This window comes from Trichechus manatus, unplaced genomic scaffold (assembly GCF_000243295.1).
Source record: "Trichechus manatus latirostris isolate Lorelei unplaced genomic scaffold, TriManLat1.0 scaffold00030, whole genome shotgun sequence".
Classification (NCBI taxonomy): domain Eukaryota; kingdom Metazoa; phylum Chordata; class Mammalia; order Sirenia; family Trichechidae; genus Trichechus; species Trichechus manatus.
The window spans coordinates 12,077,019-12,091,236 of record NW_004443966.1 but is presented as its reverse complement, the minus strand read 5'-3'; the positions used below and the strand labels follow the sequence as shown (position 1 = coordinate 12,091,236).

Sequence of the window (14,218 nt, the reverse complement as noted above, 5' to 3'; positions counted from 1 at the left end):
GGGTAAGCTGGCTAGTCTGGCCTCAGACAAGGGATCCCAGTGGGAACAGGGAACGTCCCTGACCCTCAGGGCTCGAGGCCCTGGGGTGGGCGTTCCTGCTCATGACTTGTCCTGTCTTGGGGGGTGGTCTGTCTCTCTGCAGATGCCACAGTTTTTAGGTGTGGTTGTTGCAAAGGCTCTGTGTGTTGCCCCACCTTCCCCCATCAGCCTGGGGTGTCCCTAAGGCAGAGGAATATTAGACTGGGAGCTAGGAGAGGGGGAGGGGTTGGTGTGGGCCCTGACCATCAGACCTGGAGGTCCCCAAGCCAAGCCTTTGTCCCCACTCAAGGCTTCACCCTGGGAGTCACAGCTGGGCCCAGCCTCAGCCTCTGGGTCCCAGCAGAGCCATGACCGGCTGCTCCCAGCAGATAACCCCCGCCCGCCCTCCTACTCTGCTGGCCGTTGCCCCAGAGCCCAGGAGTCTGAAGCTGCGGCTGTCAGGTGTGCTTTTTTCAGGTCTGGGGGGAGGGGCGGGACGTCATGAAGCCAGTTCGGGTTGTCACCCTTTGGTGGATGCTACTGCTGGTGCCCAGGCTGGGGGCCACTAGGAAGGGCTTCCCAGAAGAGGCCTCCTTCTACTACGGAACGTTCCCACCCGGTACGTCCAGCCTCTGTTGGTCTGTCTATCTGTCTGTCTGCTTGCCCACCTTGGCTGGCTTGCCAAGGAGTTTGGTGCTTTAGCCTCCTGACTGGTAGGATGGGAAAAAAATGGAAGCATAGCTCCATGTAGTTGCTCTAAGATAGAAGAAGTTCCTAACAATTTTTCTAAAAAAGTTACTGAAAGCTATACAGACAGTAAGCCCTAGTCAGAGATAAAATCACGTAAAAGAATGTTCCCCATCCTGTCCCTACATCTCCGACTCCTGGGAGACGAGGCCCGAGGACGACATGGCAGGGACTGGGGAAGTGGCCTGCCCTGCAGCCCTGGAGGCACAGCCCAGAGTCCCAGCTCTGGCCCAGCTTGGGGTCTCTACCTGCAGGCTTTTCCTGGGGTGTAGGCAGTTCTGCCTATCAGACAGAGGGCGCCTGGGACCAGGACGGAAAAGGACCCAGCATCTGGGACGCCTTCACGCACAGCAGGAAGGGGAAGGTGCTTGGGGACGAGACAGCGGATGTGGCCTGCGACGGTTACTACAAGGTCCAGGTGAGTGATGGGGGTGTGTGTGTGTCTGCACACGGGCCTGGCTGAGAGGTATCGCGGGAGCTGGGGTGACAGTGCCAACCTGCTGCTCTGCCCAACACTCTGCACCTCAACACAGTCAGGAAACTGAGGCCTGGGGCAAGACCACGGGAGACTTCACTGGGGTCGGAGGGGGGCAGTAGTGAATGGTGGCTGGGGAAGGTGCCAGGATATAGGAGAAAAGAAAAGCAGGGCCCCACCTGAGCCAGGACCTTACCCTAAATGATGGCACAGCCCCAGGGTCTACAGGCCACAGCGGCCTGAACTCCTGGTCCCTAATCGTGAATTGCCTGCCTCCATCTCAGCCCCTCTAGCCAGCCCCGGTTTCCTGTCTGGATGGACTTCTTGGGGGATTCATCACCCAAGTTTATTAGGAACCCCCACCTGGTGGACTTCTCAAAGTGTCCTCGTACCCTGAATTTTATTTGACTCTCGGCATATCCCCAGCGTGAAGTGGGGAGAGGTGGTACTGGACCTATTGCATAGAGGAAGAAATGGCTCTTCCTCACCCACTCGAGGCTACAGACAAGAGTGAGCCTGGGCTCTGGGGTCTTGAGTGTCCCCTCACCTGCCCCACCCAGGGCCTGAGGTGACCCTGCCCTGCCCCCACCTGTCTGTGCAGGAGGACATCGCTTTGCTGAGGGAGCTGCACGTGAGCCACTACCAATTCTCCCTGTCTTGGCCCCGACTCCTGCCCACGGGTGTTCGAGGTGAGCTAGAGTGGCCCCTCCCAAGCCCAAGTGTGGCCCTTTTGGGCCACAGCTGGTTTTGCGGGGATGCCACAGAGTCCTGGGGAGGGAGACCAGCCAATGGTGGGTTTGAACCAGCAGCAGCTCTCCCAGGTTCCGCAGGTAACCGGGGCTTCCAGGAGTAGCTGTACCACCCCTCTGAGACCGCGGACACTAGTAGCCGAGGGTGCCTTCAGGTGTGCAGAAGGCCATGGGGCCCAGGAATGCTGCACTTCAGGAGGCCAAGGTCAAGGTCTTTTCTTGTCAAATCCCCTTTTACTTCACCTACAGCTGACCAGGTGAATGGGAAGGGAGTCAAATTCTACAGTGACATCATTGACACCCTTCTGAAGAGCAACATCACCCCCATGGTGACCTTGCACTACTGGGATCTCCCCCAGGTGAGGCCTGGGGCAGGTCAGAGGCCAAGGTGAGCTTGGCTCAGCATGAGGAAGCCTAGGCTGGGGGCCTGGGACAGCAAAACCAAACCAAACCAAGCTTGTTGCCATGGAGGCAGCGAGGGGAGGACAAAGGGTCTGGACTCTGGCTCAAGATCATCCAATATGAATAAGTGAAGAGGAAACATTTCTGACTCGCCATGTGGGGAGTGCCATGCTGGTTTAAGCGATGTTTATAATTTCAGGTGGTGGAAGTGTGGATTTTTATGTTTTCCAACACATTTGGCATAAAAACAACAAGCAAAAAATCTACGAAGAAACATCTTTTGACTAAGATTGGATGATGTGGCATAATCAACAAATTTGCTTACCCCTTCTTCTCCATTCTTGAGCGAGCATCATATGCACTCTCTATGAGATGCCTAGCGGTTTCCATGATGCCTCAACACGCTTGAGAGCTTTACTGCTAAACGTCCATATTCAAGTAATTTCTTGTGTCCCACAAGGCCCTGTGGAGGTCACAGCCCGGCAGGGAGCAGAGCGGGGTAGATAACTCTCGGTGACACAGGACAGATGATGCGGAAAAGGGGCCTTGGGGGGTCGGAGGATGGAGAGCTGCTTCAGGGAGGTACTGGGGAGTAGGGTTTGGGTGTGGGGGGGAGGAAAGGGTGTTCTGTTAGAGGGAGCTTGGCAAGGAGGCAGGGAGGGGCTGGGCAGGTGATGTGGTTAGAGTTCGGGGAGCAGGCAGGAGAGAGGAAGGCTGGAAGAGTAGCTTGGGGCCGGACCTAGAAAGCCTCAAATCCTGAGCTAAGCTGACGAGTTATTCTGTGGAAAAGGGAGCTGCTGGAGGCCTCTAAGCTGCGGCTGGGGAGGCAGAGCCAGCTTTAGGGAGGTGAATCAGGAACCACTTTCCAGCTTCTTCTTGGTTAATTGCTTTCACTAACCTGTCCCTTTCACATCCCCTCAAACCCACCAAGGAGAGTTCAGTAGGTAATCTCTATGGAATGACAACCCTTGGGAAAATCACACCCTCCTGAGCAGAGATGGCTGTGGAGGAAGAAAGCAGCCCCCATGGCCCCCATAATAGAGGCTTCTGGGAAGCTTCTGACATCTACATGGCCTCAACACCCTAACCAGACCTCTCATGCCCAACATCATTATCTCAGTTCTTCAGAACTTATACTCAAGATTCTTTTCCCACTATCGCTTTTCTCTGGCAAATTTTCTTAAACATTCAACCCATCAAGTTTGTTCTAAGAATGATAGTCTGAAACCTCGTCACCCTCCTGTTTTTATGAAGTATGTTACACAGTTTATCTCCGTGTTTAAATTGCTTTGATTCATCACTGCCACTGTCTTCAGGACTTAACGCCCAAGACCCTGCTTCCTCGCTCCCTTTCTTCGAGAATAAGCCCCTCTAGACATCCTCCGTAGCCATAACCACCCACGCTTCTTCCACAAACTTGACCAACTGGCTCCAAAAGTCTTGTCTACAGATGGAGCCTCAGGGTACCTGCTTCTCTCTCCACTTCTCTGTTTGCAGCTGCTCCAGGTCAAATATGGCGGATGGCAGAACATGAGTCTGATCAACTACTTCAGTGATTATGCCAATCTGTGCTTTGAGGCCTTCGGGGATCGGGTGAAGCACTGGATCACTTTCAGTGATCCTCGGGTAAGTCAGGCCTCTCTCCAGGCGGTAAAACCCACTTCCCTGACTAGAGTACTTCCTGCCACTTCTCACAGGTCCTGTGGTCCCTGCAGGCAATGGTGGAAAAAGGCTATGAGACCGGCCATCACGCGCCAGGCCTGAAGCTCCACGGCATGGGCCTGTACAAGGCAGCACATCACATCATTAAGGTGAGATGGGCTGGTGGCTCCTCCTCAGAAAGCTGATCTCCAGTGTCAGCTAAGCCTGCCCCAGCGGTCCACCCCCGAGTTTCAGTCTTTGCTGCTCCATCTTGAAACCGGTATATTCCATAGACCCTTTGTCCTGTTTACCTCCCCTCCCGTGAAGATTTGCAGAGTGTTCTGTTACCCAGCCCTCTGCTGGACACTGTGGCCAACAGGATACAGTGACTGCCCTCTCAGAGCTGACAATCTTGCCAAGCGGGTGGAGCATACACAAGTGAAAATTTGTCACCTGTAGGTCCAACGGCCTTGTGAGGAATGGTGACAGGAGGGAGGGTGGGGGGAAAAGAGTGAGCTGGGGGCGAAAATCATCAATGACTGAGCGGCAGTGACTGGAGGCTGGTGAATGGCAGCAGCAGGGGTAAGGAATGATAGTCTGATGCATGGACTTCGAAGGGCCTGAGGTTTTGAAGGAGACGCAGTTTGGAAGCAGCAATAAAGAGCAAGGCAGACACTACCCTACTTCCAAGCCCTAAGGTATGTGGGGTGTGAGAGAAAAATGGCCTCTGCTTGAAAGAGGTAGGATGGAGCTGGTCTGTAGGCTGCCAGGTGTGAGGGCAAGAAAGCAAAGGAGACAGACCAGGAGTTCCAAGGCTACAGGAAAGGCATGAAGGTGGAGAGGGAATTGGGCCATGTTAAATGACACATAGGACAGCATGGGGATAAGGATGACAACTGAGGGGAGCAGTGAAGGAAGGCATGATGGGACATGCCCTGATGGACTCTTAGCTGAGGGTGGACAATCTGTTCAAGCCGGAAGGTGAGGGGCCACTGGAGGACACTGTAGGCTCTCAGATAGAGGTGGGGGAGAGAAATTTCTCATTCCCTCTTCATTTGGCTTATGCTTTCTTAAACTATGAATATTTAAACAGCTGAGCTCTGAAGTCATCATTAATAATGAACAGTGAAGTCACTTTTTAGCCCTTCTAATCTACAAAAGACAATAAACTGAAGAGATGTGATTTTGATACTGTTTTGAGATATTCCCCTTTATTAGGCAATCCCATGATAAGATCAATAATTCATTACATTTTTCTACCTGGAAAAACAAAGCATAATGAGAAAAGACTGATAAATGAGAGTGTTCTGTGATTAACAAACCAAAACCTACAATTTTGTAATCTGAAGATACTCAGTTCTTCTAAATCAGTGCTTCTCAAACTCCAGTTTGCATGAGAATATCCTGGAGGTCTTGTTAACACAAGTTGCTGGGCCCACCTCCCAGTTTCTGATTCAGTAGGTCTGTGCCAGGGCCCAAGAATTTCTATCAAGTTCCCAGGGGATGCTAAAACTCCTGGTTCCAGGGACCGCACTTTGAGAACCACTGCTCTAGATCACCATCCATCTCTCTTACGTGCTGAACTAGCCTTTGAAATCGCCTCTTAGGCAGGTCAGTGGGTAGCTGGTAGAGAATCTGGAGAGAAGGTAGATTTTAGTTTCCATTTCTCAGGACTGTTCAAGATGTTTGGCGTTTTTCTAATTTACAGAGCACCTATGGGAAAAGTACCGCCTAGTTGCTACGGAGGGCAAAGAGGAACAAAACAAGGACTTTAGAGAAATCACAAATAACAATACAAGGTGGTTCGTGCCAGGTTTAGGCCAAGTTTCCACTACAGTACAAAGAAAATAAGTGTCTCCAGAGGTCAGAGAGGGAGATCATGGATGGGGATAATCAAGATTGGACTCAGGAAAATGGTAGTCTCACACTGGATCTCCAGAGTTTGGAAGGAGAGAAGAGTTATCCCAGATTGAAAAGGAAGAGAGTGAGGGACGAGTCAGGCACCTACAGTGAGTTCCTGCTCCTCTTCTAGGCCCACGCCCAAGTCTGGCATTCTTATAACACCACATGGCGCAGCAGGCAGCAAGGTGAGCTTTACCACCATAAACGTGCGGGAACAGACGTGTGCCAAGAGGAGCACTGGCATTCCCACCCACCCTCTTTCTCTTCCTTTTCTTATAAGGCCTGGTGGGGATTTCATTAAACTGTGATTGGGGGGAACCTTTGGACATCAGAAACCCCAAGGACATAGAGGCTGCGGAGAGATACCTACAATTCTGCCTCGGCTGGTTTGCCAACCCCATTTATGCTGGTGACTACCCTCAAGTCATGAAGGACAGTATAGGTAAGCCAAGCCATGTTTTTAACCATAACAACAGTTACTGAGCTCAGGTGAAGGGCGATGGAAGAATGCATGGGGGCTTAGGTGAAGCACTCAAAGGCTAACCCACCCCCAGAGAATTGAGAGCTGGTTATTTGAATTGGGCATGTGGTGAGGAGAGGAACAAATCCCTAGACCTGCACATTGAGAATTTCAGAACCCAGGGGGAAAAAAAAACTAGCAATGCTTTGGGCTTCCCTCTTTTGTATTCTGCTGACCTGTCTCCTCCACACTCCATTCCATTTTAACTGCAGTGAGGTAGAAGAAGGAAGTCAAAGTAACAGTGGTTGGCAGGTGGGGAGGCTACTGTCAGATCTTTCTGTCACTTGAGAAATACTTCCCAAGCTCTCGTTTCCAGTGTCAGAGAATAGAATAGACAGGTAGAGCTCACAGGGCTCTATCAGTTGGCATGCCTTTGACTGCCACGTAACAGGCAACTCCAACTAAAATGGCTTGAAAAATAGGGAATTTATTATTTCACCTGAGTCCGGGAAAAGGTGATACAGGGCTAGTTAATCTAGCCCTCAGTGACGTCTTTGAGGACCCAGGCTCATTCCATCTTTCTGCTCTGGCACCTTTGGGTAGTGTTATCAACCACTCCCCATGACCACAAGATGACTGCAACAGTTCCAGGCATCACATCAATACCTAGAGGCATAAAAAAGGAAATAGCTCGCCATATCTTATAAGAATTAGGAAAATCTTCCCAGGAAATAGCCCCCAACCCCAGCTGACTTCCCTCAGTACCTCAATGGTGTCACATGCCCCAGAAATGACCACCATAAGGAGGTAGCTGGGGAAGGACTAGGTCTCCCATAAAGGATATGGCCCCTTGTAAGAGGGTGAGCAAATATCATGGTCCTGTTGGCAAGAAGACAAGATGGGACAGCAGGGTAAGGACTACTGGGTAAGCCACCAGTGTGGCCATAAACGTATCACTGTGATTTAGAGGCACCACACCCATCCCCCCCAAGAAGAGACATGGACAACACTGAAAAGGGTCACGATCTCACACAAGGCTATTTTAGACGTGTGACTAAGAATGTCAACATTTCAAAAACTTCCCTTTCTAAATTCACCAAGTTCTAATTCCAACTCTGCCACTAACCAGTAAGTGACTTGGGCAAGGTGCTTCGCCTCTTTAGAACTCAATCTTATCATTTGAAAATGAACGGATTTGACAAAATAATCTCTGAACTCTCTTGGCAATAACCAATTCTGTGGCATGTCTACACACATACACTCAAGGTTTTGAGAAGCTTCTTCAAGATGCACAAGGAAAAGGCACTCATGACATGTGACAGAGCCCACGTCCCTGCCACACACACACACACGGGGCCATGTGCTTTCAGAACCCTCAGAGACCACTGTGGTGACACAATAGGACTGCTCTAAAAGGCCTAAGTGATTATTTGTCATGGAGCAAATATGTCCTTGTGCTTAAGGCCAATAATCGCAGACCCCATCAACTCCAGCTTAGTGATGATTCTGGCAGGAACTAGGCTGAAATTTTCCTTTGTACAATGTGGAAAGAGTCCCCTAAGCAGTTAGTACGTCTTTAGTAGTGAAAGCGTTCTGCCTGAAATCTTGTTCACAAATTACTTCCAGGCATTTTAGAAACACCGTTTTATTCATGATAAACATATGAATGAAAGTAATTCTAGACATGCGCTGGCCTGCAGAGCTTTCTGCAGGGATGGAAATGTTCTATGACCGTGCTCTCTAATATGGTATCCACTAGCCACACGTGTCTATTTAAACTGAATTAAAATTAAACAAAATTAAAAATTCAGTTCCTGTCATACCAGCCGTATTCCAAGCGCTCAACACACACGTGGTTAGCGGCACCGTGACAATACCTGTGGTTTTTCAAGTTACCAAATGTAACCTGAAAGTAATATCATGCTAATATTTAAAAAATATTTTAATAATACAAGCTTTTCACTAATTTAATCTAAACCAATAGCCTCTTTAGAGTTTTTTTTTTTTATGGTTATATTTTAGATCAATTCACGAAAATGTTCTTTTCCCTTTTTTTAAGCTTTTTTTTGCATAGACACGCAATACTTTTTAGCCAGGGCATGTTTCAAAATCTTGAATGTACAAAAAGCACAAAGTGAAAAGTCAAGCCTCCCTCCTTCCACCTGCTTCTTCTGCTCCCATCCCCACCCCGCAAGAGGGAAATGTATTTGTGGACTGTACATGTGTGAGCAAAAACATTGGTGTGTGTTTACCATACACAATGCTTGTACTGTACACAATGCTTTGCACCTTTTTTCACTTAAGCATCTCTCTTGGCAGTCTTTCCATGTTGGTGTATAAGGTGCTGCCTCATTCGTTCCGATGGCTGCACAGTGTTGTATTGATGGCTATTCCATCACATATTTAACCAGCACCTACTGATAGGCATTTAGGCTGTTTCCAGTCATTTGCTACTCAATCTACAATGAAGAGTCTATTCTAGTAAATGTATCCTTTAACATGCGTTAGTAAAGTGCAAAATAAACAGACTTTGAACTGCTCAAAGAATCGACTTTTATGATTTGGAAAGATAGGACGAAATTGTCCAGCACGGGTTGTACTAGCTTACACTACAACAAAAATGTACCAATGTGCCCACTGCTCCCTCTCCACCCAGCCTGCCGGCTCCCTTCTCAGAGGCAATCAAAATGAGCAACTTTTGCTATAAGGAATAATATAGGAATACAACACCAGTTTTGTCCAGATGGCTACCCAGCTGTCCACTTACTGGGTTGTTGCGACCCTACATACAACAGAATGAAACACTGCCCAGCCCCTCTGCCTTCCTCACAATTGTTGCTATGCTTGAGCCCATCATTGCAGCCACTGAGTAATCTGAAAATACTTTTAAGCAATATGAATTTTTTATTTTTTGGACAGTATTCAAATGTCAAAATTCCTGTTTGAAAGGCTGAGGTTATACTTGGCATGAAGATGACTATTAATGCCCAGGATCTGGATAACAGCTTCTATGTCAACATACCAGTAGCATTATGGGACATATCAAAAACAAAACAATTGTGAGAAAATAAACTGAGTTAAATTCTGTTTCTCTCCCCTGACAGGACGAAAGAGTGCAGAGCAAGGCCTGGAGACCTCTAGGTTACCAGTGTTCACAGTCCAGGAAAAGAGCTACATCAGAGGCACATCGGATTTCTTGGGATTAGGTCATTTTACTACGCGGTACATCACAGAAAGGAACTACTCCTCCCGCCAGGGGCCCAGCTACCAGAACGATCGTGATGTAGTAGAACTGGTTGACCCACACTGGCCAGATCTGGGGTCTAAATGGCTATATTCTGTTCCCTGGGGATTTAGGAGGCTCCTCAACTTTGCCCAGGTGATTGTCACATTAAGCTGACTAAAGGACATTTCTTACCTTCTTAATTCATGTTTTTATAGCTTAAGCTCAGGTGCCTACGTTTTGAAGTTAATAGTTGATAAAACAGAATAAACCTTCAGAGGCTACTGAACACAGATCTTGTAGGCTAACATCTACTATGAGTAACCATCTCTATGTATATAACTTTAGCAGAAATTCTTATTCCACATTTAATTATTTTGCTGCTCTTCTTACCTGAAATGGAGTATGTGGGAAACAAGATCTGAAGTACATTTTCTCTCCAATGATGCTGACTTACTGAGAACTATATTCTTTCATATGAACTAGCCTCCTACATCATTCATCTCTAAATAAACATGCTTACTAGCAATTACCGAATGCTAAATGCACTTGATTAGAATGGGGCAGGCTTGGATATGCATTCCTATATGTACCTCTGACCCAGAAAATCACCTACAAGCCAAAAGTTTTTAAGATATTCTTTACTATGACTCACTTTCAGACTCAATATGTCAATCCTCCCATGTATGTGACGGAAAATGGAGCTTCTCAAAAATCAGACTGTACTCAGTTATGTGATCAGTGGAGAATACAGTACCTTAAAGGATACATAAATGAAATGCTAAAAGGTGAGTTACAGATCAAGACTGTCTTCACATATTTTTTAATTTAACTTAGACCCGTTCCCATTGAGTCAATTCCGACTCATAGTGAGTGACCCTATAGGACAGAGTTGGAAACCATAGGGTTTTCAAGGCTGTAATCTTTATAGAAGCAGACTGCCATATCTTTCTACTGCGGAGCAGCTGGTGGGTTTGAACTGCCGACCTTTCAGTTAGCAGTTGAGCACTTAACCACTGAGCCACCAGGGCTCCTTAACTTAGACAAAACTTGATAACTCATATGTTCGATTAAAACTTGTTTCTAAATCTCACAAATGAACCATCTGAATTGCACATAAATGTCTTTGCAGCTATCAAAGATGGCGCTAACATAAAAGGCTACACCTCCTGGTCCCTGCTGGATAAGTTTGAATGGGAGAAAGGATACTCAGAGAGATATGGATTCTACTATGTCGACTTTAAGAGGAGACATAAACCTCGCTATCCAAAGGCTTCTGTTCAATATTACAAGAAGATTATCATTGCCAACGGGTTTCCCAGTCCAAGAGAGGTAGGGCTAGTTACTGATGTTACTCGTTCTGGATTGCAGAGGAGCTAGGCAGCTGGGGTGCACAAAGAGCGTGAGAGAGGACAGGGGCATGCAGGAAGCACGGTCCTTTTCTCTTCCCATGATTCTCCCCACCTCTGTGCTCATTTGCTTGGGATGGAGCAAGCATGCCTTCAAACCCAACTGCTAACACCCAGAGCGTGAAAGCACTCGCAGGGGTGATGAAGCGTCCTGAGTGCTTTAAGTCACGAGGGGACAAAGTGAAGGGGCTTTGAGTTAATACAAACAAATAACTACTTACTCTTCAACATATATAAAAACACTTAAAGAAATCAAAGGTATAATGCCCATATGATTTTCACCTTTTCCCGTCAAATGGTAAAGCCATGCAAATGCACTGGCTCCAAAAGGAGATTAAAAATAATCGAACGTAGTAACCCTTTAAAACCTACCAAATATTTTCAATGGTCCACCACATTTTTCCAGCAGCTCTCTATTTTCTGTGTTGCTGGACCGAATGGCAGGAAAATATAAATTAAAATTCAGAGGAGAGTTTCTTATTAAAAATAATGTTTTACAGTAAATCTTACTCATTTACCAGAATTCGTCTAGGTTGATCCCAGTGAGACTATAAATGGAAGCAGTGGCTGATCGCTGTCAGGCACTGGCTAGTTTTATATTATTAGAAAAGCACTGGATTGCAAGCTCGAGAATAAAGACTCTTTCATCGATGCCCTCTCAATTCTGCACATGAAGTGTTCAATAAATATTAGCTAATTTAAACTACAGGCAGATAGCTAGGAATATTTATTTTTACCTCATATTATTCCAAAATTGATTCCAAACAGCAAAAAAAAAAAAAAATGAGTCTAAGACAACATTACTTATTGAGCGGGTTTTTGTTAGGTGGAAAGTTGGCACCTCGAAGCCTTGGAAATTTGCTCTATCAACAACTACATGCTTGCTACAGGTGAGCTATTTTAATTCCTTCCTTGAGTAATTAAACCACGTAATTATATATGACATTACCAAAGTCTTAAAATGTGAATATACCTGAAGTCAACCTTCCAAAACCACTTATGATTGCTAATGTATTTTTTTCTTGACTTTGAAGCAACATCAAATTTCTAATTATAAGCATCTTAGATGATATAAAAAAAAATCTACCATGAAAGAGAAATACTTTATCCACTCTAGTTATACTCTTTCTGAAAAGTAATTTTTTTACTTTCTGAAAAAAATGTATAGTCTACTACTTTTGTTGTAGGGGGCTTTGCGGACAGAAAGGAGAGATCAACTATTATACTAAATGGAATGCAGACAAGTCAAAGACCACCACAGATACTTATTCAACAATTACTAGCACTCACTATTTGCTAGGGACTGTTCTAAGCCCTGTGGATATACAATGAGCAAACAAGCCCCTGCCCTCACAGAAGGCGCCATTTCTTATGCAGTGGGTCCAAAAGGACCAGGGATCTAGAATAACCAAGAGGCAACCATGCATCAGGTCCACCCTCCAGCCAGAGATCAGATGGGCCCATAAAACAAAAGGAGACTGAACAGGCACTCCAGCCCAGGGGCAAGGACCAGAAGGCAGCAGGGGACAAGAAAGCTGGGAATGGGGAACCCAAGGTCCAGAAGGGGAGAGTGTTGACATGTCATGGGGTCGTTAACCAGTGTCACAGAACAATGTGTATTGTTTAATGACAAACTAATTTGCTCTGTAAACCTTCATCTAAAGTACAGTTAAAAAAAACTATGCATCAAGAAATGCTCACACATATCATTGCTGCTTTGAATTTTATCTTTAAGGACACAGTTCCTGTTTTAACAAACTTGTCTTTAACATGGTATCAGAGGTGGAAAGTGCTAGATCAAATCCTACCAATTCAGCTATTTTTACAGGCCAACAGAATGCCTGTACCCAATCTAAATGAGTAGGCAATGTTAAGGATACATACACCATTAAACTAAACAATATAGAGATGTACTGTAGACTTTACTGTTGAGCCTATAAACTCCTGTGGCTTATTTATCTGGATAATCAGAGTGCTTGGCACAAAACCTAAAAGCAGGTATTACAAATGTCCACTATATTAATGCACACAAAATATGCTGAACTCCTAAAGATTATTATTTAAGTACACAAGAATTGCCATAAAAAATTCAACAGAGAAATTCCTATACCTCTGAAGATACACAATAACATCTTTGAAAGGCTGGAAATTTTTCCCAGGGATTTTTCTTTCACAGTTCCTCCCAATGAATATCGTAGGAAGATAAGGGGGCAGGGAAACTAGAGTAGTGGAAACTGAATAACCAGAACGCACTTAAAGAGTATGCTGACACAATGTGAAAAATGTAACTAATGTCACTGAATAATCTGTATGGAAATTCTCAAATGGGAACCTAATTTGCTGTGTAAACTTTCACCAAAAATATATTATTATTAAGAAAAAAGAGAATTACAGGAACAACGGGATATGGCTATTAACACTAACTCATGATAAGCTCAGCAAGGCTCTCTGAGCATTGATATACATTTAGCTCTCATTACAGTCCCTGTGGAAGAACCAAACTTAGGCATTCTTCATCCTATATTTTCTTAAATATTTTACAATGCCCTCACATAATTTTTTTTATAACATTTAATTCACCAGGTTCTCTTTTATAACAAATAAGAAATAATTCAGAAAATCTGATGATGCCATTTTCCAAGTTTTTCCAATATGGTTAAAGATTTCAGGATGAAGTTCTATTTGCTATAATGTTCTCTTTACATTCCAGAGCCGTTGTTAAGCCACATGCAGATGGTCACGGAGACTGTGGTACCCACGGTCTGTGCCCTCTGCATACTAACTGCTGCAGTTCTGCTGGTGCTCCTCCTTCGGAGGTGGAGTTGAGACGGGATTACCAATTTTGTAGCTTCATCTTCATAGAGAATCTTCAGGATCTTCCTTTTTTCTGCTTTGAAGGTTGACATACATTTCTGTTTTCAGGTTCTCTGATAAATACCATCCCCTCTTTTGTTTTTTTGTGGCTTGTGCTGGGACTTAAGAATTAGAAAACAATAAGCTCAAAAAAATAAAAATCACTTGTAACCTCATCCCTCCCAAAGTCAATGTTAATATTTTGCTGCATATTATGTACCTATTTTACAAAAATTGGATCATAGTGTAAAACTGTTTTGTTTTCATTTTTAACATCTGTCCAGAAATATGACTTTACTGTACAAGTGACGGCCACGTCGGCACTGTCCATACACGATA

At 45.5% G+C, this 14,218-nt stretch overlaps 2 protein-coding genes across 2 annotated transcripts in view; one reads left to right on the top strand and one right to left on the bottom strand.

Annotated features, from left to right (window-relative positions):
- Positions 1-493: 493 nt before the first annotated feature.
- On the top strand, positions 494-14,218 carry LCTL (lactase like). Its single transcript, XM_004374684.1, has 13 exons — positions 494-637; positions 1,020-1,183; positions 1,842-1,929; positions 2,239-2,348; positions 3,889-4,017; positions 4,107-4,202; positions 6,065-6,119; positions 6,215-6,376; positions 9,499-9,773; positions 10,279-10,405; positions 10,750-10,949; positions 11,853-11,916; positions 13,737-14,218. The coding sequence occupies exons 1-13, from the start codon at positions 520-522 to the stop codon at positions 13,850-13,852; spliced, it is 1,704 nt and encodes a 567-aa protein (XP_004374741.1). The 5' UTR covers positions 494-519; the 3' UTR covers positions 13,853-14,218.
- The window catches only part of ZWILCH (zwilch kinetochore protein), a 34,401-nt gene continuing 34,056 nt past the window's right edge, over positions 13,874-14,218 (bottom strand). The window contains exon 19 of the mRNA XM_023729744.1: positions 13,874-14,001. The gene's annotated coding sequence lies outside the window, so the exon portion shown is untranslated. The remainder of the gene's footprint in view (positions 14,002-14,218) is intronic.